This window comes from Cataglyphis hispanica, chromosome 6 (assembly GCF_021464435.1).
Source record: "Cataglyphis hispanica isolate Lineage 1 chromosome 6, ULB_Chis1_1.0, whole genome shotgun sequence".
In the NCBI taxonomy this organism is placed as follows: Eukaryota; Metazoa; Arthropoda; class Insecta; order Hymenoptera; family Formicidae; genus Cataglyphis; species Cataglyphis hispanica.
In genome coordinates, this window is record NC_065959.1 from 1,189,305 (window position 1) to 1,216,570 (window position 27,266).

General features: G+C 39.3%; 1 protein-coding gene and 1 long non-coding RNA gene across 3 annotated transcripts in view; one reads left to right on the plus strand and one right to left on the minus strand.

The window, feature by feature from the left end:
• Positions 1 to 27,266, plus strand: part of LOC126850556 (uncharacterized) — a 149,720-nt gene that overhangs the window by 90,748 nt on the left and 31,706 nt on the right. The gene's annotated exons all lie outside the window — the stretch shown is intronic.
• The window catches only part of LOC126850518 (homeotic protein empty spiracles-like), a 33,417-nt gene continuing 15,350 nt past the window's right edge, over positions 9,200 to 27,266 (minus strand). Inside the window, exon 3 of the mRNA XM_050593633.1 lies at positions 9,200 to 11,534. Within this exon, the coding sequence (XP_050449590.1) occupies positions 11,259 to 11,534 (276 nt within the window). The 3' untranslated portion in view covers positions 9,200 to 11,258. The remainder of the gene's footprint in view (positions 11,535 to 27,266) is intronic.

Sequence of the window (27,266 nt, forward strand, 5' to 3'; positions counted from 1 at the left end):
CCGCCGATTGTTGCTTCGATGATCTATTATTTCTCGAAATGTCAGCGATGAAAAATAAAAATAAATTATATATATATAATAAATATTCAAATAATTATCACGCGTTTGTTCACGAATATGTTAAAAATTTTTATCAATTAATAAAAAAAAAATTGTGTGTATATATATATATATATATATATATATATATATATAGTTGCGACATGTGTTTATCATCGTTTTGCAAAAATTATTATAATGAAAAAAGAGCTTGAATTTTAAAGAAAAAATCTAATAGGACGAGCATGCAAATAACACAAATATTACAAGCATCTCAGTAAACTCTTTCCATCCGAAGGCACGGATAGAAGAACAGAACGTTGACGAGATAATCAGGGACGCAGCGATGAAGAGGAGTCAGCATAATTTGAAGATATAAAGCTCAATCAAATGATCCACCGATCTAATCCACCGAGAGAGAGAAAAAAAAATCATGCCTAGTTTTACACGTGTCATTCGATAGACGAAGAGCACTCGACATTCTCGTCGGCCATCTGGTTTCGTAGCATCGTCAAAACTCTGGGAAAATATCTTCGCGGATCGCTCTCTTTCTCTCTTGAGTCCAGGAACGAGAGGATAATTCTCGCGGCGCGCGTTGATCGCGCAACGCATGATTCTTCACGTCGTACACGCAACACGCTGTTTGCGGCCGGTCGGTGAGCGTTCGCATCGGACACGCCTGCATCTCTTTATACGCACACCCGGCCGGTGCACACATCCGACAATAATGTAAACAAAATGGTACCACTATTTCATTGGTAACCCGATACTCTTGCGTTGAACCCACACACATCGCCTCCATCATCGACCCCCTTATTTCTGCGTTCTTTCTCCTCTTTTCTACTTCTCCTTCGTCTTGTGTCTCACCTTCTTTAATCATGCCTCCTTTCTATGTTCTTTGAAAGAATTTTCTTATTTCGATTCTAAACTTTTTTTTATCGGCGAAAAATTGGGTTGAGTTGTAGGATAATTAAGGAATATTTATTTTAATTTATCTTGTCATATTTAAACAATACAATTTATTTATTTTCCTGAAATATTTAGTCGATATTTTTCGAATTATGATTTTGTTTGCAAAAAATATATGCATCCATTCCCTCGGTCATCTCAACTTTTTCAATCGCATCGATCGATGAAGTTTTCCCTGATGATGCTTCTTTCTCACGACTTGGCGTGCGCATTTATTTCGCAACAAATCGAATTCACGTGATTAACCTCGCTACTCCTCGTCCATAGTGTTTGATCTCGCATTCCGCAAACGCTCAATTCGAATGACAAAAATCATCGAAGATAATGTCCAGGAAGGGCAAACCGATAAGTGCCGCAATGTTCGTTCTTTCGATTACGAATGCATTCTTGATAGGAGCTTGTTAGAATGCTAGACTTAGCTAGTGCAACCATGCTCGATCACGATGACATAACCGAGAAATCGCACAGAATTTTGTAGAGTATATATTTTTGATTATTATCTATTTTATTAAATTTATATACAATATATTTGTGTTTTAAATGCAACATGTAATTGTATTTTTTTAGTAACGATATGTATGAAAAAAATTTTTATATCAAAATTAATTTATTCTATGATATATTTTACATATCTATAGAATACTTTAGAATAAAAATTCAATGATATATAAAAAATATGCTGTAATACGACGAATAGATAAAGCACTTTATTTAAAAACAATCATATTTCAAGAACTGTTTCAAAGAATGAATAATTAAAAATTTAAATTTACTTTATCTAATTTTGGCACGTGGAATAAAATTATTTTTGCGCGCATGCGTTTGAAGACGTTTTGTGTGTCTCTTTCTAGTAGTTGAAGAAGTAATTACATATCAATATTTAAAACAGACAGATGTTTTTAAAATATAAATAAAATTTATTTAGATAAAATCGCACATAGACTTTTTTTTTAAACGAAATCATCGCGAGCTGTCAATGTAATATCGTAAAATGACATTCGTTAAAATAAAACGAAATAATTGTATGGTTGCTAATGATTAGGTAATTAATTTTCGGGGAAATCAAATGTCTCAATATGTATAACGCACCGACAACCACACGTTCCCTCGTTTTACACGCTTAATTTGCGAACGATGCGCGCGACTCGTTTAATCGGTAACGTGTTCGGTCGCGATCGATCGATCACGAAGTCGAGGCAGGAACCGCAGGCGAGACCGTCGTACATATAGCGAGAGAAGCCAGGTTTCTCGAGACGGGAACACAACAGGAGGAGATCCGAGGTATTGGACGCTCGATAGCGAGCGACGATCGATTGGCAGATTCCGTCGCGGTCGCTTAATTCAACTTTAATTTGGATTTTACGAGCGTCGTTACCTGATCGGCTCGGTGGTCCGATCGCCTCTTCACCCGGGCGCCGGACGCTGCATTTATTTATCTCGTGGCACACATCCGTGGAAAAGGATCGTGTCGCTCTCGTGTTATTCAAATGGAAACAACGTTCGGAGAGACCGGCTCAGTCGAGTGACTTATTAGCGCCGCGGATCGCACATCTTTCGCCGAAAAAGAGTCCGGCATATCGAATGACTTTTATCTCGCGAGGAATTTTGTCCGATGAACGCATCGATGCAATCGAGACGCCAAGTCGTTGATATAGAGATATAAATTGGGTGCATAATTGCATTTTTTTTTATATGTCTATTCCATCATATTATTCTATTTTTTATTTTATTTTTATTTTATATTCTTATCTCTTTTATTATATCTTACATATTTTAAATTTTCATATTGAATTGGGTGTTTTTTAAATAGCATTCTTGATTTCGATACGCTTGACGCGGTACACTTACGACGGTGATGCCGGAGCTTCGCGCAAGCGGAAAAGAAAAATGCGAGACGCGCTCTCGCGGACCGCGCCCGGTCGGGCCGCGCGACACGCGTGGAACATTTGTCAGACACTTTAGGGCCTGTCGGGCCATTGTTTTCCCATCGATTCCGGCTTGGAAAGCACGGCTTTAACCGATGTTTTACACACTCGATTCCTGGAACCGGATCCTCCATCTGGGATCCCAAGCTTGTGGCATTCGAGTTGTAGGCTCAGGCGGAGCCAGAAGGAAGAGAGAGAGAGAGAGAGAGAGAAAGAAGGAACGGGCGTGTGAGAGAAGTGACGGAGCGAGAGGGGGCGAGACGGGGGTTCAGGTATACATGCCCCGAGACTTCGGGCCCATTTCGCCTGTCAAGCCCAATTCCGTTCGGGTCCAGGAATCTTGGAGCTCTCTCTGTTCGGCGCTGCAGTTTATGGCCGTCATTACCTCGATCGGCCCCGAGTTGGATTAAACGATTTGTTCGTGCGCGCGTTCTACTTTATTGGCCGACGTCTTCTACGTGATACTTAATGTCACGCTTGCTCTTGACGCCGCGCGTCAATGCAAAAAAAATTTCGGTCTATCTTTTCTCTGCTAAACGCGCAGTTGCAATAATCTCGTGCAGCGAGAATATCACGTGGATGGACGGTAATTACAGAACGTAATGGTCGTAAAATTTTGAAGCGGTCTACATTGGGCGAACATAAAATAGATACATACATATTTTTTATTATTTTTTAATCAAAAAATTAATAATTTATAAAAAAATCAGACATATAAAAAGAGGCAAGAAAAACCGAGCATTAAGGCTATCTTTCTCTTTTTCTTTTTTCTCTTTTTACATGTAATTAATTCTGATGAATGTTAATGGTTGTCAATATATTTTTTCATTTCATGAATGCGAATCGATAAAATGGGCTTTAATAGATCGAAGACGGTTGAATAGACACGGAATACGCGGCTCTTCAATTATCCGGGCATCAAATACTTCCTGCAGAGGGTAAAAGACCTGCGTGTCCGAACTTCTTCATCCTGTGGCCTGAGCGACCACTTATCTTCCCTAATTTACGGAGCTTGTTTCGTTCAGCACCGCTGAACGACGTTTCGTGTCGTTAAACACCTCCTACGGCCTGTGCCAAATTTGAATGACAATATATCCGTCCGCGTCGTACAGATATATTCTCTTCTCTTCTCTCTCTCTCTCTCTCTCTCTCTCTCTCTCTCTCTCTCTTTCTCTCTCCGTACCATTACAAATATAAGGCCCGACTTAATTGTAATTAATTATTCCGCGATCTTATCTTCACAATTTAGTCGGAGTGATCGCTCTAAATTTGCCGAAGCTATAAATTCTCATAATATTTACCTCTCGCAGCGTATATCCTTTCCTTCGCTCCTTTTAAAAACGCCCGTATAGCGCATCGCCTTGTGTGTGTATACATATGTGTGTGTGTGTGTGTATGCGCGCAATAAGCACTTCGTTAACGCGCTCATCGACATATATTAATTACGCCATCCTTTCAAATTTACATATACAATTATTTTGAATGATACTTTCCGCATCATTTACATCATCGTATTCGATCCGAGTACTTTGAAGCGCTACTATACGTTCCTCGTGATATGCAAGTAAATACGCGTCGCCTGCAACACGGAATGAGGAAACTCGTCGTGACTCACGCGATCACAGTCCGCGAGCCGCGCCGACAGGACGTCACGTCCTGTGCGACCTAATTGGTGTCATCTACGACTCGTGTAAATGAAAACAGTCGTTCCGCTAACTTTTCTATACTTTCGTGATAAACTATATATCTCGTCCAGTACCGGTTTCTCTGACGCGATAAGAAGGGAGAGACCGCGCGCCAAAGATACTCGCATCTTTTTCCCTTGGCGACTTGCTGCTTCTTCTCTTCCTGCTCCTTCGCTTCAATTTGTTCTCTCTTTCTCTCTCTCTCTATCTTTTTTTTATCTTTCTCTCTCTCTCTCTTTCTACGGTAGGAATTTGCATGCATCTTCCGCATGTGGTCCGACGAAAACGTCCGATTTTGACAGTCGCAACATCGCAACACGCATCGCGGATCAGTCTCGTTATCCGCCGCGTTTACGCTTGACATGACAAATTGTAGATTGCAAAGCGATGTAAAGCGCCGAAAATATTTTTTGTACCGTTTGTGGGCTTCGTATTTTCTTTGTGATACTTGTATCATTGAATTTACTCGGGAGTTGGAAAGACAGGTCTCAAATATAATGATAATTGAATAGTGCGAGGTCGCAAAACGGAAAGATAATTTTTTTTTTTTAATTTATAAACGATGTTTATATATTTATAATAATATTTTCCACGAAAATATTCGAAAAAATAAATATCCAGTTTGACTCGGGGCTCATCCTAATTTTTTAAGCTAAATCGTTAGCATTTCTAGATGACGATAATACGACACTCGTGATGAAAACGTTCGCGATCGTTCGTCGCGTACTTGTCCGACATCGGTATCTGTTAGCGGATACCGATATCCGCGCATCGTCGAGTACGCCGGCGATGATGAATGAGAGGTAAGAAGGAGGCACCGAACGAGAAACTCACGCTCCTCGTCCTCGGGGAGATCATCCATCTCGCTCTATCCGCCGCCATCTTCCCTCTCTTCTCATCTCTTCTCCGCTCGCCCTTTCCCTCGTCTCCTCCCCCTCCCTCCCTCCCTCCCCCCCCCGCTCTCGCCTTCCCCGATCCTCCTCCTCGCCGGAGGAAGTAACAGTATCCAAGTGGATGGATTCCGTGCGAGGTGTGCGGAGACCGTGTGGATTGTGTGCAGAATGAACGCAAACTGTGAGGGTAATTTGCAACACCGGCAATTTACATAATTAGCAGTTCTGAACCCTCGGACGTTCCCCCACCGCTTTTCCCGATCTTTCCGTCCCTTCTCCCCCTCGTTCCCGCCACCATCGCCTCCACCGCTCCGCTGCTGTCTGCTCTCATCTCCTCTCCCCCTCCCGCGATTCCACCTTCTTCCCTCGGCCACCTAGCCGCGGGCCTTACGTGGTGCGCTCTTCGCCCAAGTAAACCGACACATTTCTGTCTTTACCCCTCGCACATTGGCGTAGGCGTTAACCTATCAGAGAAACAAACGAGGGATCAATTGCGACCGCGTAGATACGCTTAAATCGTTCCGGCTTTCGAAGCCTCGCAGGTTTTCGAAACAGTTAAGAATTATTATTTTTGTATTGAAAGATTTCCCTAAACTTCTTTTCAATAGCACCCTTCGTCTTATATTTCAAACTAAGTTTAATATATTTTTTTATTCAAATTCAATCTGATTAAAAAGGTATGTGCGAGGAATGCGAAGAAAAGAATAACTTATGCGCAATATGTTTCATTTTTTTCCAGAAAGATTTAATTTCGTTTTCCTTTAAATGATGTCGTAGACATCGCAGTAACCTGATATTGCATGACATCTGCATTGGTGAGGGGAAAATTTACTGGCTTTAAATTGACTCGGCGGTAAACAACAATTTGTGCATGCGAACAACTCAACTCTCGCAAGAATGCGGCGTGTATATCCACCTTTATAATACACTTATTGCTCCCCGCGCGTGTAATCCGGCCGCTTATCTGCCGGTATGCTCGTAACAGTGAAACTAATCCCGCGAGACTTAATGAAACGTATTATTTTAACTCATTTACCGGCACGCGAAATACGATAAGGCCTACATACGCGCGCGATAGCTCCGCTCGATAATTTTTAACCACGCTACGATTATCGCATATGACGTTCGGCAGCAATTAAGAGATTGTCTCGACAGCGGAAATATTAACGGAATATTATCAACTTTATTATCCATCTAACGCAATAGCATCGGCGTCCGATCGAGTTTCATCACATAGATATTGTATATCTTCCCTTATCACGTTCTCGTGAAAGTCTCTATCGGATGCTTTAAAATGCATATATCGTGTAATATCGCGAGGGGGCGATATTATGTATACACTATACTTATGTAGTCGCGATCGATATACGCGTCATAAATTTGCTTCGTTTAACGAGCACGTCGAAAAATCAGATTCCGAACGTACAATATCCTCGTGTTAATTAAACTAACGCGAACAGTGCAGCCGTGATAATGAAACTGGATCATCCGGAAAAAGGGTGCAAGGATAAGAAGAGGATCGCTCGCTTTGATGACCAATAAGATTTATTGATTATTGATTGTCGATCGATCGGTCGATCGCTCGCTTTGACGACCGTATGGCTATCGGCGAGATGTTTAATTAACGAGCCCTAGTTAACACTTCAATTAATGCGCTTCATTAGCGCCTCGCGTCCGATCTCTCGTATCTTGTCTCCGTGGCGATTGCCCCGCATGCTGATTAATTTAATCGCTTAATTGATCGATTGATAAGCGCGCGCGTCTGAGATATAAAAATGGACGTTGAATAATCTTGTTGATTGCCGAGCTTCCCTTCCGAACCCAACAAATGAGTCCGCGTCGAATATACGATGGGACAATTAACAATTAATATTCAGGGAAATACGACGATCTTGAAAAAATTTGATATGAATTTATTAAGAATAAATTAGCATGGCGTTAAAATTTTATTGAATATTTAATACCGAAATAACAAGAGAGAAGAGACATGTAAAGTTTTTCATAAGCTAAATTGATCAACTCAACTTTCTGTAAATTTCTGAATTCTAGTACCACGCATTATTATTACTCTGGTACTAGAATTAAGAAATTTACAAAAAGTAGTGGAGTTAATCAGTTTGGATTTTGAAAAATAATTATATGTGTTGCCGTGTTTATTTATTTGCGGCATATAATGTGTCGCAATAAAGTGTGTACTGAAAAGAAGATTTATGTAGCAGTAGGATTTTTTTTTTTTTTGCAAACGATGCGTCTTTGCTATTTTTTTGTTTCGAATTAAAGCTTAATTTTATTCATTCATTAATCAAATGATAAAATGATAAATACTTAGATTTTAAGATTTATGTGTATTTATATTTATTGTTGTATGATTTATTTTACGGTTATTCTTCTTTCCTTTCTTGTAAAGTCTTATTTTACTTTGCAGGCTTGCATTATAACTGCAGGTACTTTCAATTTATAAATTTATTAACATGAACTGATTAATATGTCAATAATCACCTACAAGTCGTCACCGTGCTATTAATTTTCACTGAGCAAATTATTAACTCTACTTTACAGCAATACATATCGGCGTCATGGAATGCAAGTGCATATTCCATTTTCTCTATTGAAGAAAAAGAGAAATGTCAAGTTTAAAATCTTCTAAAGAAAGAAAAAGAGAAATGTCAAGTTTAAAATCTTCTAAATTCTTAATTATCTTTACCACACATCACATATTATTAAACATTCAAGGAAAAATATATTCCTAAAAAGATATGAAAAATGAAAGAAAGCATTAAAGAGGAAAAAAAACGCTATTCCATTTTCATGAAAATTTCTTCAGGGGTGATGTATTCGTTTGTAGATGAAAATAATACGAACGGATGATAACGAATCTCCGAATATCATCTACCGACATCCGTTGTTCCGGGCACGAAGGGAGATATCCGGCGCGTTTAATTACGGGGGGAACGGGAGAGAAAAAGAGAAAGAGAGAGAGAGAGAGAGAGTTCCACGTCGGACGCAGTAAATTATTCCTTTTGGAAGCGGCGATTATAAAGCGATTATCGACAAGGATCGCTCCCGCAGACGCAACGGAGGCCGTACACCTATAGTCGGCGATTTTCTGCGCCGTCGGGACCCCGCTGTTGTCCCGGCGATGCCCTCGCGAAAAACAATTTGCGGCGTGAAGACACCCCCTTTGCGCGCACCCCGGTAATTATGGCCGGTCAGTGCGATAATGTCGTGATGCTTGAATATTACCACGACGCGAGTCCGTGCCCGGCGGCGGAAATTATTCAATTTTTCGTACACGGGGTACTGCCTTTCTAAAATAATACGCTGCGCGAGAGAGATTACCGCGTGCAGAAAACAAACAATTTTTGTTTGGCTCCGTGTATGAGTTATCGGCCGCAAAATTACCTACTCTCGAGTTTACAATATCGAATTTACCATCCCTCGATGTCTTCTTGAATATCAGGATTATTAGGATAATGCGATATGATCATATACGCAACATTGAGAGAAAAAAGTTTCCGCCCCTTGCGTACAATTTTTCCTTTTGTCTTCTTGCGTTAAGTAAAGAGGCGTCATATTAAAAATATCGTATAATATCTTTCAATTTTTATAACATGCAATCGGCAGACATGGTAGAGAATTTTTGGAGGATTGGCAGATTACTGGAACAGGCGAGAGAAAAGCGGAACGATTCTTGTAGACGGTATAATTTATTTCGCTATATCGCTAGAGAACACGAACTGAGTCATTTGATGATCGTACAATTCTATGGCTCTGCACGTCAAAATCACAATTTGCTATTTACAGGATTATTTACAAACGAAAGCCCCGCGCCACAATCGAGCGATTTTCTTGAGCGGAGTAGGAAAATATGTTTCCTATACGTGAAAACTTATTTTCCTATACGCGCAACACTTAAATAAATTTTCTATGAAATCGATGAGAGCGCGAATTCTCTCTGATCAAGTTAAATAAATAAATCTAATACTCGCCAAATGCAACTCGCGCTGCTTGATAATATTAAAATATTGAGAGAATCGATGTATTAATATTACGATTTCGAGATTAAAATTTCTATTTACAAATGCGACAGCTCCATTATGGCGCACGGGATCTAACACACATTAGCAATAATAATTTAAATCGTCAGTATATATCTCGTAACACCGATCGACGAAAGGAATACTGCTCGCTCGTATAGAACAACGACTTAAATACAATTGCAAATACATTTCGTTTACACTGGGATCTTTCACTAAGGGTACGAAGTTTGGCACTCACTTTAAAGTTTCGTTTTACTTATGTTTCTGCGCACGCACATGTACATCTCTATGCCTTCTTAACAGTTATTTATTTACATTCACGTTTGTAGAAAGAAAACGAGAAACGTCGGGATGCTTTCACAAAGACTCCGCGATCTATTCTCCTGCTACATTTTTATTTTACACCATCCGACGAAAGTTACTTTTTATGGCGAATTTTTTATGGCAAGATAAGGGTGGTCAACGAAGCGCGCCGGTGGCGATCGGCGAACCTAGGCGAATCGCGAAAGGATCGATTTTCATTTTAGATCATCTTTTAACAACCGCTTTAAAAATTATTTTGCGAGCAATTTTCTAACAAATTAAAAATTTTGATTAAAAAAAATCCGGGATAAAATTGAAGATTTCACCGTTTAATTTAACCGTTAAAACTAAGACTCACAAAAATCTGCGGAGTTTGAATAACCAGCCAAAAAATGATTCGCCGCTTGATACGTCGATCGTTCTCGATCCACCATCCGCCGCTTTCCGCCGGAAGCGCGTCCATTTAGTTTCGTCTCTCGCAGACAATGCCTCCATTAGTCGGTTTCCAATGGACGCCTTCGATCTTTCCATCGTTTTTTCCGGCCTCGTTGTAAGGTAGTCTAGCCGAAGAACGTCTTATCCTCTCGAGGATATTTACAGATCGTTCGCGACCGTTCCCTTCGACAACGACGCGGAATGAAGATGTTGAGGAACTATATCGTGATTTCGAAAGAAAAAATGAAAGAAAAAAAGACGAAGAAAATGAAACATTCTTGTTTTCTGGCATCGCCTATCGACGGTAAATATGCAATACTAAGTTCCCATTATCGATCTTTTTAACATATTATGTGTAAAATTACAGCATAGATTATAAAAGAATGGGAGTGACTTTGTTTTTTAAACTAATTCACGCATTTTTTAACAACGATTCAAACAATGATTGAGTTTAAAAAAATCGATGATGAGTGACCATAATACTGCGTATTTAGTTCTTTGATTAATTTGACAAGTTTGGAACAAAACTCGGCGGTTTCGCTGATAAAAAGGCTCTTCAGGATGCGGACTCTTGTCCAATCATTCTTATATTAATGTCGCCGGTGAACCTTCAGTCGAAGTAGGATGAGTATCGTTTTTAAGCGATTTCTGAGGCCTTCCAGTGCCGATTTTCGCTCTTTGAGATCATACTCGTAAAGCCTCGGCCATGACCCAAGCGAGATCGCGCAGCGATCTCAACGGAACCACTCGTGGGAATTCATTCACTACTGTTAACCTCTTGCCCCGGAACATTAACACCGATAACTCTGTTCGAAGTGAAGCCCGATTCCTCGATACGCAGCCGGAACTCGAAGAAACTCGATTTAGGAGATCCGAGTCGGCTAGCTCCTACCTTGATCGAACTCTGTTCGAATCCACTCAGGATACTCGGCTCGATCCTGGATCTTAATCCAGGCAGAGAACGTCTAGCTACGCTTCGGAACTGCTCGAGCACTCTTCGGCTTCCGGGTCGATGTGCTCCTCTTCGTCATCCTCCTCGTGATGATAGTCGCCAGTCTCCTGCTGCCATTTGCTCACGTGATGAGTGTTTTTGTTGTTGCTGTTGTTGTTGGCGTTGGCGTTGCCGCCGCAGGCGCCGCCGCCGCCGCCTCCACCTCCGCCACCCGATTGTTGTTGGGCCTTCGCCTCTTCCTCTTGCTGCATTCGCTTGTGTTTTGTTCTACGGTTTTGGAACCACACTTTTACCTGAAACATCAATGATTTTTTGTCGCGGTTAACTTTTCGAAAAGTTAACGTGGTTTCATAACGCAACAACTTTAATAAATATAGCGGCTTAAGACTTATATTTGAATTAATCATTTCAGAAAAAAGAGATAAATCAATATTTTTATGCATGTGTTTTGAGTCAGAGAGAATAATCATCTGGAACAGAAAATTCTATATAAAATTACGGATGCACATCCGATTGAGATTGTTATTCGAATTATGCATTGAATCATTCATAAAAATTGTTGTGTAAAAAATGAACATGTAAAAACAGAGGAAATAAACAAATTTCATTTCAAAACAATATAAAATAATGGAATTATATATATAAAAAACATTGATATCATAATTGTTAAAGGATGAATTTTTGTATATATTTTTTCAACTCACGACAGGCAAAAATATTTGAGAAAAAAAAATAATTGAGAATATGTGATCGGTGATTTCTGCGAAGGAGAGCGGAAGATAATTTTTCGAAGAACGCGATGAAAGGCAGGCAGAAGATACGCGACGTTCAACGAGAGGTAATTCGAGCGTAGCCGTCCCCAGCGAATACCGACGTATCCGCCAATCGATCTCGGTGGGCCAATCCCCCGGCCGACAGAACAGGGGGGGCGAATCGAACCCCTCGCTCTCTTGCCAGGCTTGCCAAATTAAGTGGCAACTAGTTATAAGCCTGGCTCGGTCAACCCCCGATGTATCATGGAGCCACCCCTAAACGGGAGTATCCGGTTACAATGGTACGTGTCGCTGGCGTGGAAGAAAGCGGGGATGAAACTCGCAGGGAGGAGACACGGCAAACTCGATCGGGCATTGTCCTCGAATTGACTGTTAGATATACGCGTCGCTCTCGTGAGAAAAGGGTTGAATGGGGGACCCATTTTGAAAGTATCTACGCGGAAAATCAGCATTGTGACGCGAGAGGACACACACGCGCGGTAAAGGGGGTAGGGACTGAAACGGGGATGTTTGTCTAACGTCTCGGATGGCTGTGCGGTTTTGACAAGACCCGGATTATCTTTCGACACGATCGACTTTCGCAGTGAGCCGAAACGAAATGAATGATTTCACGGTTTTGAACTTATTATAATGAAATTACGACGCGAATGGAATAAAAAAAATATATCTATTGCGTTATCAGAAATTTATTTTGTTATTAATTTTAAGTTAAATATTTCTGATATTGAGGGAGACTCAATATCTTAATCACAATATCTTAAAATCATAATCCAAAAAATGCATAATTTTTTTTTTTTACATAAAAACATTTGATTTAAATTAAGTTGTAAAGTCTGCATCTAACGCAATACATAAATTTTAATAAGATTTGATTAATTCAAATTAAAAATGAAATTTCTGTAATATTTTAAGTAAAAATATTTAACGCTATTACATATATTTCTTTTAAATTTTAAAAAGAAATTAAACGGTTGTCACATTAATTCTTTTAATTGTTCTCGTGCCACTTTGAATCTAAACGATTTAAATAGCAATCCAAAGTGGAGTATTTCGTCTTTAAGCCAGAATTAAATGTATCTCACCCCTCGAAAACACATCTCAAAGTTGTTGTTCGCTGTTGGCCAATCGAAATGCAGGAAAGCAGGGACAAACTCGTTGCTGCGTGCCCGGAGGAACCACATTGGGGTCGCGGCACTTAACGGGTGATTAAGAGAGCAAATAGAGAGAGCAACCCCTTTCGAGCAGATCGTACTTTCGGGCCTATTCTATCCCCCTCCGCTCTCCGCGAAAGCCATCCCGTGTCCCCGGATGTCGCCGCCGGGAGCGGCGTCACGTGCTTAATCGAGTTACCCCCGTTTCGTAATCGCCTCCCGTCGACCCCCGGGGTTGCCATGGCGATCGCGGGCGGTCCTGAAGCTCGATTGGCGGATCCGCACGCACGCGGAAACCCGGGCATCCCCTACTGCGCGCTGCATCCCCCAGGATGAGCCAGACGCTTCATCCCCATCGAGCAACTCTCTCCCGTCCCTCCTTTCTCTCTCTCTCTCTCTCTCTCTCTCTCTCTCTCTCTCTCTCTCTCTTCTTTCTCCTTGGTACCTGAACTTACACTCAGTTTAACCATTCCCCCCTCCCCCCTCTTCCCCATTCCCCTCACGCAACGTTAACCTCCGTCTCTCTCTCTTTCTTTGCGCCCTCCATCGACGCCAGTATTTCACAAACGCGCACGTTGTAAAAATCCTATAAAAGCTTCCAACACGTTCGTCGATTTATTCCCTGATATATTACCCCGCGGAGTTTAATGCACGATGGTAACGCGCGATTGGGAATTCGCCCTCGTCGAAGAGAAACAGAGGAGGGGAAAGGGATAAGCAGAGATGAACGAGAAAATGATCCGATGTCGGCGTCAGCTGGATTTTTCGCATCCGGCGCGCGCGTTTTATCTCCTCTATCGAGAATCACGTGAAACTTAATTCACCGTTAATGGGTGGACTCTGTGGACACAAATTATTCACACAACTGTTTTTATTCACAATGAGACAGACATTGTCGTTAAAATATTTCCTCTAAGAGAAAGAGAAGAGAAATTCTATTTTATTTCTCACCGAATCGTAACGTTGGAGATACTCTTCTATTGATAATGAAATAAGACTTTTCATATATTTCATTTTTTTAATCATATTCCACTGATTGGCTATTTTTTGCGGTCATAATATTTCCACATATTGGCAGGATTACATTTTACATTATATATATTCTCTCTGTATTTTGTAGCGCGTTTTTATATTTCGTCTCTCGAAAGCGACAGGAATTCTTAAATGAACGCACTTTATATGTACAACTGCCAGGGATACGCGAAGCGCGTACAAGGTGTTCACCTGTCACTTAGGCGCGTTATTCCGGGAGCGCAGCTTCAATTATGCGTCTGGACACCGACAAGAGCATGCTCGGCCTTTATCCTGTGTTAACCGGCCAGGTGAGCGAAGATCTAGCTAACTACGCAGTTGGTATATACATATATATATACATATATATGTGTGTGCGTGTGTATTCATATTCTTGTTATATCTCGCAAGATGGACTGATATTTTTCTGTTTATCTGCAATGCAAAGATTTTTGGTCAATATTTCTCCTCTTTCGCCTAAAGATATTTTTCTGAAAATTATTTTAATTCTCGGTTAAAATGTATAGAGATACTAATTAATATTCCTGGTAATATAATCATAGTTTTATTTGGAAGTTTTTAATCCGGTATTCGGTAAATCCTGGATCACACACATATTCTTCTTAAAAGCTTATATCTCTGAAAAAAAAAATCACCATTCTCATTATAATATAATTTATATTTTTTTAAATTAATGTTGTTTACTTTCGAAGGACCTATTTTTATTGTTATACATAAATTACATTTTTCTATTTGTCGTATAACTTTAACATTTGTAGAGTCATAAATGGATGAAACATTACGCCAGAATCGTATTTACAGTTTAATTAGAAATGAATGATCCGCGCCTTTTTCCGCATTAAAAATAAGTTTCATCTCTACGTGCATCGAAGAGAATATTGCATTCGAAGAATAAAATTCTTCAAATAGAATTTTCCAAACTTAGCGCAGCAAACGTCAGAACTATGATGTATTGTTCGTGCATTATGCATAACGATCAGGTAACTGATCGTGAATCATCAGGAATGTTTTCATCGACGTTACAATATATATATATTCCGCGATTTATACATACTACATTCGAAGTTATCGATGAAAACTGAATGCAAATAATTGTCCATCTGCGCCTATTGCGCCCATGGTATCCACGACAAGCGCTCGTGAGACATCCGTCTCATAAGGAAATTATACGGGGATGAGTCGCGGATCGGTTGCGTACAACGCTTCGAGCGGGAGATAATTAATGCAACGATGACAACGACGTAATGAACACGCGCAACAAATGTCATTGGACTCATCAAGGACAAAAAAGTGACATGTGAGGCGTATATACATCTGCGAGCTAATCTGTCTGCCTCCATCTTCGATATTATGTACGCTCGCATATAGATGATGAAAGCTCACGTCGTGTCATGGCATGCATCGGTAATCGCAGATTTAATTAATCCGGATTATTAATTGATATTCTAATTACGCCCAGACCGCGCGCGCGTCCGGTGATCGAGACGTATCGCGTTACGTCGCGCTGCACAAATGAATCGCGGTTGAAAACGTGGCGAGAGAACAGAGAGAGAGAGAGAGAGACGAAACGAGCAATGCGGGAGTGCGGTAAAAGGGAGGCCTAATCTATCGAGGCCTTTATATGCTCCGTTAAATATAATTACGTTTATTGCGGTCGCGCTCGCCGATTGGCCGCTCTTACTCCTGCGATAAATTGGATATTCGCTAATGGAAATTAATGCTGCGCTATTCCTGCCTCAACATCTCCCGGCTGCGTTAAAATTTCGATACGATTGATAAAAGTTTTGACTCTTTCGGGCAAAATGCTTGAGAATATCTAATACGCTTCAATCTGGCGATTAAATATAAAAGATAGAAATCTTAAATATGGAGAGATCAATCTTACGAAAAAAATTGATAATATTTTTTTTTTTTTTATTTCAATTGTAATCAATTTGAGTCATGATATTTTTCTTGACAGAGTCACAAATTTTTCTTCGACAAACATTGTTCAAAAGTTTTGCGTAACGATATTTCTCTCGGGGTATACAAAAATAATATATTTAAAAAAATATCAAAATATCAGATTGAGAGAATACATGAAACCAAAAAAAAAAAAAAAAATTAAATAAATCATATTTAAGCTAAATGAAAATAAAAATGAAAATTTTTGATTTGATTAATTAAAATGTTATGAGTAAAGAGTATACGTTCCGGTATTCGCTCAGTTCTTCGTTTATTATCCGTCTATTTAATTACCTACCACCGTGCTGTACGCGTATTCGATTTCAATCAGCGCTTTTTTATCCGTCCGGACGCGCTTTACAAATCCGGCCGCGCCGGCGATTTATAATTGGCGAGGCCGTGCCGTGCCAAACGGCAGCTCGACAACACAACGTGTGCAGAGTGATTTTTTTCGTCGTGCCCGCTTTTTTCGCTGACAGAGAGAGAGAGAGAGAGAGAGAGAGAGAGGAGAGGGACTGAACACATCGCCTGTAATATGTACACGGGCGAGAGCCCCCTCAAATAAAATCTCCAGCTGGATAGTAACCAATCGCCGCGAGAGCTAGTCGCCCCCCTAATCCCCCGGGGGCTCGACGGTCACGCTCGAAACATTATTTTTAATCCCCCGTACGGTCGCGACAATCCGCGCCCCTCTGCTATTGCGCGAGACGCGTCGGAGCTAAATAAACCCGGCGATATTATTTTTCAATCGTCGCGAGAGCGTACACATTACGCGAGAGAGAGAGAGAGAGAGAAAGAGGCACAGACGGCGGGGACCGATTTCACGGCTCCGACCTGGAAAATACAAAAACGCATGCGCACGCGTACGAAAGGATCGTCGCGAACGCGTACGTGGGTGTGGATTACAGGCTGAAGAGAGGCATGTGTTTTGTTAGGACGAAATTGAGCGTGATCTCGCGCGAGGGGGACGCCAATTTCCTCGGATATACGTTTCTGTGTCTCCGCCATATTCGTAGCGCGGAGGTTTCCCTTTTTTTTTTTTCTTTCTTTTTTTTAGCCAGTCTCTTGACAGACGCCTCTCTGTTGTGTTTAAGCTTTTCAGGGATAATCGTCGACCGTGACGAGTATATAAAAGTAGGAAATTGAAAAGAGTTCAACTATTGTACTTTGGGAAAAAAATGACTGTTGTGTCAAATTCAGACTACATCCGATGACCGTACGACATGTTACATGCAACGGGAGAATTCATCTTCGAGAGGCTTTCGTTAACGATATCTGTAGAGTTGAAAAAACATATTTTCGTATTGTGTATATCAGTCGCACTCTGAATCCATCAAAATAAATTACCGAAAATTCTCTCGATGCGTGTAACTAATATTCTTATAACATTAAAAAAAAAAAAAGAATTAATTGTGATTCCAATTTTAATAATAATCGACCGATTTCTCATCGGCTCGTGAGCTTCCTCGAGTCGACGGTACGCACATGAAATCGACAACACGTACACGACGTGCCGGGATCGTGACGAGAAAATCAAGAAAGCCTCCATCCGACTCCAAGAGGTGACAAGAGCGAGAGAATCGATATCGTGTACTCTGGCTAACATCGTTTACATCGATCGTTCGAATCGGTATTATTCGCGTTTGCACGTTTCGGAATCCTTTGAGCATCCTTTGAACGTTTCGCCGCGCGTCGATTTAAGTTGCAAATTTCTGCCGATGTTTTTCTCGAGGAGCGCATAAACTATGCATGCGTGTAAAGCGCAACGTTGAATTTCCATCGCACAGTATATTTATTTGTAATCACTCTTTCAATAACGCTACATTAAATTAAAAGCACGCTTCCAATAATTTTATTAACAATTTATGACAAAAAGAGAAAATGAGATAGTCTTGTCGAGAAGCACATACACATATTTGATGGAAAAGATATGAATATTGAGGTCGTTAGAGTTCTACCATCACTTATTACCATTAATTACTTTCCGCATTTATTATCATTAATTTATGATACGCGCGTTCAACAAAGTTGTAAAAGAAACTCGCCACGTCCGCTCGGATAATAAAATACCGTCATATAAAACGGCCAATGGAGATTTCCCATCGTCCTTATATTTCCATTAAATTGAACGTCAGCTTGCGTCGATATATTATAGGTTTCACGATCTAAATATCGTTTGAGGCGTTGATATCAGATCGGAATAGTCGAGCAGGCGAATACTCAACTCGGCAACTTGGGAAATGAAAAAGAGAGAGAGAGATCGTCCATAATTCGTGGAAATTAATTGATTAAATATCCAGGCGGCCGTGAAATACGACCGTGCGCAATTAGGCGAGCGATAAGTCGCCCCGTGGGGCACACACTGTCGGGCAACATCGCGTCTCTTAGAGGTTAAATTAATGGGACCTTAAATTTTCCCATTTTAATTAGCCATTGTTCGCTTCAATAGGCCCGGCGATGTAAGGGGCGTAAAAAGCGGGATAAGCGCAATATTGTTAGCGGTAATTTTATTCTCATGCGATGATAAGGCGAGCCCCGGTAAGTGGTCGGCCAACCAGTGCTCCGATTCGATTTAAATAGGCTGTTGATAGTATCGATTAAACGCGGCGCGCCGATTGCGGCTGATAACGTTTTGTTTGCGCTATCTCGACAGCGCCGACAGCGCGAGATCGTACGGTTTTTTGATATGACAAGCTCCAGTCGTGACAATGTCTCGCGCTTGAAATTATTATCGCGTTCCAGTCGCGAATGAAGAGTTATATACTTCGTTGCAATCCCGATCGATGATAATTTATAAGCTAAATAATTCGTCATGATCACACATGGACAGAGTCAATTTTATTACAATTCATTCAGCAGCGAGAAGAGATTGATAAATCTTCATTTTAATGTCATGTAAACACAATTTAAACGCGAAAAGAAATTCTTTTTTGTTTTAATTATAAGTATTTAATTATTTTCTTTTATGAAATGCAAAAGATGATTGTTATATTATTATTATTTATATGATTTTAATATTCTATGAGTTTGCCTATGCTAATTCGAGAACCCGAATACCGCTATGTAACGTTTTCCTCTCTCTCCGCCTTAATACCAATAAATCATTCGCGTCCCGTTATATTCCTCGAAATCCTCGCGACAAAATAAAAAAAAAACGAAATAAAAAAAGAATTTTATTTATAATTTTATATATATATATATATATATATATATATATATATATATAAACATATATGTGTGTGTATATAACACATAGTTTGTTCCTGACCAATCATGGGCTTGTCGATCGGCGTATTACACTCGTCCTCCCCGCGGACGGTAATGGAAGAAGTTTTACATATTATGCAGGCCGCGTACGGATTCTCTATGCATAATGAGACGTGTCGTCGTCGGACTAACAATAAAGCATGCGCTGTCATCCGATATATCTGGCAATGATGCGTGCTCGGCCCTTCTTCTTCCTGTATGGGCGTCATACCGCGAAGGAGCTCGCATACACAAACGCTTCCAACGTCCAATAACTCCGCGCACAATTGGACGTGAATCTAAATCTTCGCTAAATAAGAGTCTGCCGCAAATCGTTAAATAGGAAAACGTTCCGCTACGTGTAGCGTAAAATATCGTGGTTGCTCCGACATGATAAATTTTGCATCGTGATAAAAAAATTTAGAGAAATTTGTGAGAGATAATTTTATATATGTACAAAAGAAGTAATCTTGCTTTGATATCTAATTAAGCGCCGTTAATTAAATAGGTCCTTCGAGTTTTGCGGAAACAGGAATTGTTAAGTAGCTGCACGCTTCCCTTGTTCCATAATAAACCGCTTACGATTCCGCGCACACGAGCACGTGAATTTTACGGCGCACCGCCGTATTCAGCGAGAATGCATTTGCCGGGATAAGGTAAGATTGATAATAACAATATATTCTTAGATCGCGTCGAGATAAAATCCGACCGAGCCGTAATTCGTCCCGAAGACGCGCGTTTACGTACGCGATTCTAAGATCGCGCGCCTAATGAAGCGAGATGGGGCCGCACGAGGAAGGAGATTGAGTCTCTTCTTCCGTCTTTGTCGAATGTTTAAATAATCAAGCGGAACAATCAGGTCGTAGAGGAAAGAAAGAGGAACAATGACGTCGAATCGACCGCACTTTTCACGAATTTGCATTGCCGTTATTTGCGCGATTGCTGTTAACGAGACACATGTACAGCAACTGCCCACCAGCACGCGGATGCGAATTACTCTGGCAATATACAGCGTGGCATGCTAATAACGTCGCGGTGAGTATCACCGAGCATTTGCGGCGTGGAAATATACGGCGCTATTTATTCCCCCCCGGCTCCATTTGACAAGCTGGGATAGCGCGAAGATATCTGCCCTACTTTGTCCACCCACTTTATATTGTTCCAGAGAAATACCGTAATAATTCAAGAATAATCATTCCCTATTCGCTCAAAGATATATACTCCGGCCAGGCTTTGAGATTTTATAATAAATTTAATTTTAAACAAAAGATTTCCTATAAACATGGCTCGAAAAATGTTTTCTTAAAAAGTTAGTGTCCAAAAATCTCTCAACGGTTATTTTATATATTTTTAGAAATATCAGGAAAAGTATGCGTTTTTAACAAAAAAATACCTAAATAAAAGTTATAAAGAATTAAATTAAGTTTATGTGAGATCAAAATCATTGTAGTATGCTCCATAGATTTTGAAATAATTAGTTTCAAATGTACAAAAAAAGTATTTTTTCGGCGGTAGAGCTCTCTAAAAATACTCTTCTTCTCTAGCTGGAACGTTTGAATCTTGTATATCGTATATATGCTAAAACATTTAAAATATTTTCAAGCTCCCTATACACATTTTCATCGAGCAAACACCATTTCAAAAAAGCACCTAAATTCCCATATTTTTACATATACATTTTTAAAAGTAAATGTGGAGTCTCGTCGCGAATCTCCACGACAAAAAAAAAAAGGAAAAAAGGACGCTTCTCGCTTCTGTACGACAGTTAACTCGTTATTGGCTCGTTCGAAAAGCACGAAACGAATCGTCAGAAGTCAATCGACCATTGTCCATTGATGGCTTTTCGACAAGATTGCAAAAAAAAAAACAGCGTCCCTGTTCTTCGGACATGCTGATAAGAAGCAATTAAAGGCATGATTTACAGACTTAACTCGCCGGCCGCGACACGATTATTTTGTAAACAACGAATGACCGCGCCACGACAAAGTCTGATTTATCGTTGACCTTCTTTCCGCGCCATATGTCCAGCGCCTCGTTAATTATCGCCGTTAATAATACCCTCCCACTGAGCGTGTAACGATCTTCTCCAGGAGGATACTTACGCGCTCTTGCAGAAAAATTACGATGGGTGTTTCGTGCATGCGAGCATTAGCGAAGTTTATTTATTGGCCACTCAAGGAGCGTCCATGGATTTCCTGTCCAAACAATGCCGTCGAAAGTAATGAAATGTATGCAATATACCCGCGATGGATGTTGCGGCGAAGAGCGAACTTTTGCATAAATTATTCGAGGAAATATCAAGATAATACAAATATATAATGCAATATTGTAACAGAACATAGCGCAACAATAATACGCCGATAATTTTGCTATTAATATATCAATTATGACGCGAATTAATTACTCACAGTTTATATAATTAATCATCGAACGCCCGCTCTGCCGTTTCTAACGTCAATTAATTTGGATTATAGATGTCATTCAATTACGATTGGCAATAGGATGCCGTTGAATATCGTAAAGCTTGGTGGGGAGAGTACCGATGTAATTAATAATAATAGCTGTGCACGTATAAGCGATCGTTAGTTAGATCGACGGGAGGCCGATGAGTTGATTGGCGTCAATTTTCCACGATAGCGCAATCGTCCATGCAAGTACGGTTCTTATACTGTGGCCGATTTACTCTAATGCAACTGCTCATTAAATGCGAGAACACGTATGAAAGAAAACGAATCGAGCATTCCTCGATCGCAATTCTAATTGCAAGAGTAAAACAATTACCGTTTGTATACCATTTGAATCTACAGCTCATATGATGTATGTCTTTTGAAATTATGAGAATAATTTACGAGAATTATATACAAGGCTTGAATAAAAGGATAGAAGAGTAAAAGACTGAGAAAGAAACATTAAAAGATGAAAATCATCAAAGAGCGATTAAGAAATGCCTGTTCAAACGCTGTCAACGAACATTTTTCCGCTGGCAAAAGTATGTTTGTCGAAGACAATCGTCCAAAAAAATCATCGAGTTAATGGCGAGATTAATGATCCGGATGAGTCTTAAGTAGGGACTAGTGCTTCTTTTCGCCATTCGCATACCGATGGGGCAATCGCGATAATTAATCACCGTTTCATCGGGGGAATGATAAATCCGCAAAGTCGATAGGCTGCGCGCGTGATTAACGCCAGCGTCACCATAATAACGGCGTCGCCGTAATCGACAATAAATTAATAACGAGCCTCATCGATGGATACTGCAAAGCACGATGTGCTTTCTCTAATAAATTCTCGCAAACGATAATTAACGTCACGCACAGACATTATTACGAATGCGGAGAAAGCCGGCGTTGCAAAAATTGCATATATTACATCGCAATAATTTGTTAATAATAAGCAAAAGTTAATAAGAAAAAGTTTGCCATCTATATATAAATTTAAAAAAAAAATATATATATATATATAAAAACTAGATGACTTATATGTATTATTCTAAATGCCATTGTAAGATTGTTGATGCTGAAATAAGGATATTAAAAGAAAAAAAAATCACTTGGAACGTCCACCTGTTTACGATTTGCTCGCGTTCGATTTTGCTATCTTCCAATTATCGTATTGTGACAAATAAGTAGGTATATACATTGGCTATAATAACATGAATATATTATAAAATATTAATTTTATTAAATTACGCATCATATTATATGATATTAAACAGTTGATATATCAAAGCGAATTTCAGTATTTTTTCTCGACATTTAATTCAGTTCCCCCATGGATCAGTCCGCTCGTATCATTTCACGCGGTCCCCTGGGCGGCAGCAGTTATGCAAATCGAGATGATACACCATTAGTGGTATCCCTCCGGCGCGTCCTTCTCCGCGGAAGCCAATCAGCGTCGCGAGAGGCGCGTAATTAGCAGTTACATTATATCCTTCGGGTTTCGTGCGTACGTGCACGAGACACTGGCGACGAGTGCGCGCGCTCACACTCACACACGGTTGTTCTCGCGCTTGTTAGGATTCATAAGGCGAACGTCGCGTTACACGCGACCCGGTGGCCCTCATTAGAGCTCTAATTGCACGTGATTATAGCGGCAATTACGCAGGAATACATTACGACTCGCCAAATCGCGATCACGTGGACGTCGCGTCATGTCGCAGCTTCGCTCTCGTGCTCGAAAGTATACGTCGCTAATCTCGCTCCTCATCATTAATAACATGTTCTTAGCTTGGATGAAACCTCCCATCTCTTCTATTGAAAAATATTTTGAAATGATATCAATTAGTCTCTATGATTTATAGAATTAATGTATTGCAAAATTTATCTAATGAATTATATATGTATGTACATATATACTCACATTGACATACGTGCATTTGCATTCTCCATTATAATAATTTTTTCATAATTTTCCCATAATTTTCTCCATTGTAATAATTTTCCTTCAAGTCTTTAATCTAATTAATCTGAAAATTGCAAAAATTTACCTATTCTTAATATTTTAAATTATTAAAAAACGATCGCATCCAATGCTCTTGAAAATTTTTTATTTTTTAAATATCGATTTTTATTATTTAAGTAAGAGAGGTCCTAAAATCGATTTACGCCCGGATGTCCTTTTAAATATCCGTCATTACTTGGTGTAAAAATAGCTTGATATCGACAACCTTGAGTGAAAATTTTATTGACTGATATTCCAAGGCAAAGGGCTCCAAGCAATTGACAATATTTGTGAGTATTCGCGTTTTAATAACGACATCGCGACACTTAATAATCAAGACTCCTCGACGCCTTTGAATGATTCAGGAAGATGCGTGGCGACGACGAGGATACCGTTGTCGAACTGGAGGCATTTATCTAGAAGCTCGCAAATTCTACCATGTCTCGTTAACATAGTGGAAGTGATCGCTTCGTTGCCAGGAAGAAAAAAAAAAGAAGCTGTAACTACTTATTCTCGCGCTTCATGCTTTCTCATGCGAAACGACATTTAACGATAAAGTCGATAGAATTATGCATTATTATTTATTTATAATCATTCGTATGCTTTTTCCTAGTTGCTTAATAACAAAAAATTCATATATAATTATGAGTTCATATAGAATAATAAAAAGATTGTATGTAATTATTGTTTACGATTTCGCGTTTTCTCGATAAATATATGTATGTGTGTAAAAATGAATGTTTATGGAGTTGTCAGATAGGCGTGATCATAACAAGCTGACCTTATTTTTGAAAGGCGAAAAAAAAAAAATAAACGCCGGTTAAATATATTTTCCAAGCAATTTGGCTTATCTTTTTTACGATGTAAAAAACGATTTGCATTACCAAGTGGCTACTTTTTTTACGACATGATAGCTATGTCATTTATCTATATCTTTTCTACATTGTGTTTTTGTTTTCCTTCGCTATTCTATATTTAAGTCTGGATTGATCTTAACTATGGAAAAGAGTGAATATTTATATTTCTCGAATATTTTACACATATATTTTTAACTCTTTTTTATTAGAAAAGAAAAAGAAAAACAAATTTAAAATATGCGATAAAATTGCGATACATTGCTCTATATTTTGGACAAGAAAAAAATGAAAATAAAAATTTGTGAAATGCAAATTTTTAATATAGGAAATAAGGGGGGGGGGATAATTGTTACAGAATTTTACTGTAAACCGTCTACCTGCACACCCTCGAACTTCACGGCGCTAACAGCAAGACGAAGAACAAGAAAGCAAATAATTGCTCGGCTGTATGGCGATTTTTTGCATGAAATAGTCACAGAGTACAACAAGGAAAAGAACGAGGAAGACGAAGAAGAGAACGCGCGCCAGGAGCCTGTTGAGAGAGCATCCCGACGTGGTAACGACGGCCCAAGATGGCGTCCGCTCTCGGCGATTCCTCGTTTTCTCTTTCTCTTGGTTTAATTTCCCATACCATCAACCATCATCTCGTCCCTTTTTGGTGCGCGCGTTACGCATATGGAATACGTAATACACGCGTGCGCGCGCCGTGATATACGCACGTGATACAATGCATCTGGAGCGCGATTTTACGTTTGTTCTTTACCGATACGCGTGTGTATGTGTGCGTACGAAATAGTATCGAGCACCACCGAAAGACACACGGCCACCCCTCGGTCACGGATTAGCATATCAATCCCCCTCGTTATACGGCCTCTCTCGTTCTCTGTCTCTCTCTCTCTCTCTTCCGCTCTCGATCCGCGCCATTAAGGTTCGCGCGAGTATAATAGTGTATAGCCATTGTTACATTCGATCGCGAGTTCTATTTGTGATATCCCGACTATAGGTAGTTACAGATTTTAAATCGGCTCTATTTGACACGCGAATGCTGGCTAATTGGAAATTTTAAAGCAGTTCTATTTGTCATGCGAGCACTAAAACGTGCTCTCTTTAATGCTCAAACTCTAATTGCAGATTGTAAATGACATCTACAGAATTTCTGATATCCACAGCGATACTCTATAATGGCATCGACGAGAAATGTAATTTTTAATTAATTGATTAATCAATAATAAAAAGAAAGAGGAAGAGAGAAAGAAAAAAAATTCAAAACAAAAATAATAAAAATTAATTACATCACAGCATGGTTGTTTTCAAGTTTTTTTTACCTAAATAGTTTTGTGGCTTTCTAAGCATCACTCTATCTTATAAATTTTTTCTATCTTCTGTCGAATGACAACCGAGTTTTACATTTTTCTTTTTTTTTCATATCGTTATATTTGAAGCTGTTTAAATGGTGACTCATCATAATAATTGAATGTAAGTGAGATTAAACATCTTGAAAAATGAGATTTTTCTTAGGTCCATATTCCCATGCGATTCTTCCTTAAGCTCTTCGTTTAGAACCACTGTATTATTATGGCTATTATTAATGCTAATATTGGTTGTTGGGCTTGATGATAATAAATATCTATGTTATCGCTAATAAATATTATCGATGGATTGCATTTATCTATGGCATTTGATATCGTATTATAATCTACCGCTATATTAATAATATTGAAATATGATATTAGTTGAATATACGTTAACAGATAATAGTCCTTGTGAGCAACCTTGTTTACGGACAAACTTATCAATATAATCATCAATCTTTCTGCTTTTTTCATAGAAATAATCCGGTATGGACTTATGTTCATTAATATTAATTAATATTAATTGTTTGTCTTTGTCACTATAACCAATCGTATAATTCATAAGGAAACAAAGAAGCATAAAATTATCGGTTAATTAACGTCAGTATAAAATCGATCTATAATAATTCATAATGATTCATAATTTGTTGAATGCAAAAAATAAGTTATTACGAGATATCATTTTTATTATGATGTCGGCTTTGTGTGCCCCCCGTCGATGAAGTGTCAGACGCATTGCATTACCACGATATCGTATAATTGCTTTTTTATGAATCAAGAATGTATCGCGTGTGGATTCAGCGCGGCAAACGAAGTGTAAATGAGACGATTATTACTACGAAGAGAGAAAACAATGAGACCATCGCGATTCTACATCTCTTACGCGAAAACATCTCCGAGCAATACACGTTCCTCTCGTGGCGATCCTTGTAAAAAATATCAATCTTTTTTAATCTTTTTTAATGGAAAAAAAAACTAATAACTCGCTACTGATATTGCTTTATTACTTCTGTGTAACATTTGCATATCACTCTCGATAAATAGGAAAAATATGTACACCAGAGATAATTATCATTTTTAATCAAACTGATTGATTAACTCAACTGAAAATTGATTATTAATCAATTTTCAATCTTATTAAATATTCAATTTGCAACAAGATAAGCAATATTACTTGATAATCCCCATGTCGGAAATCCCCATAGCAAATAATAATAATTATTATTATTA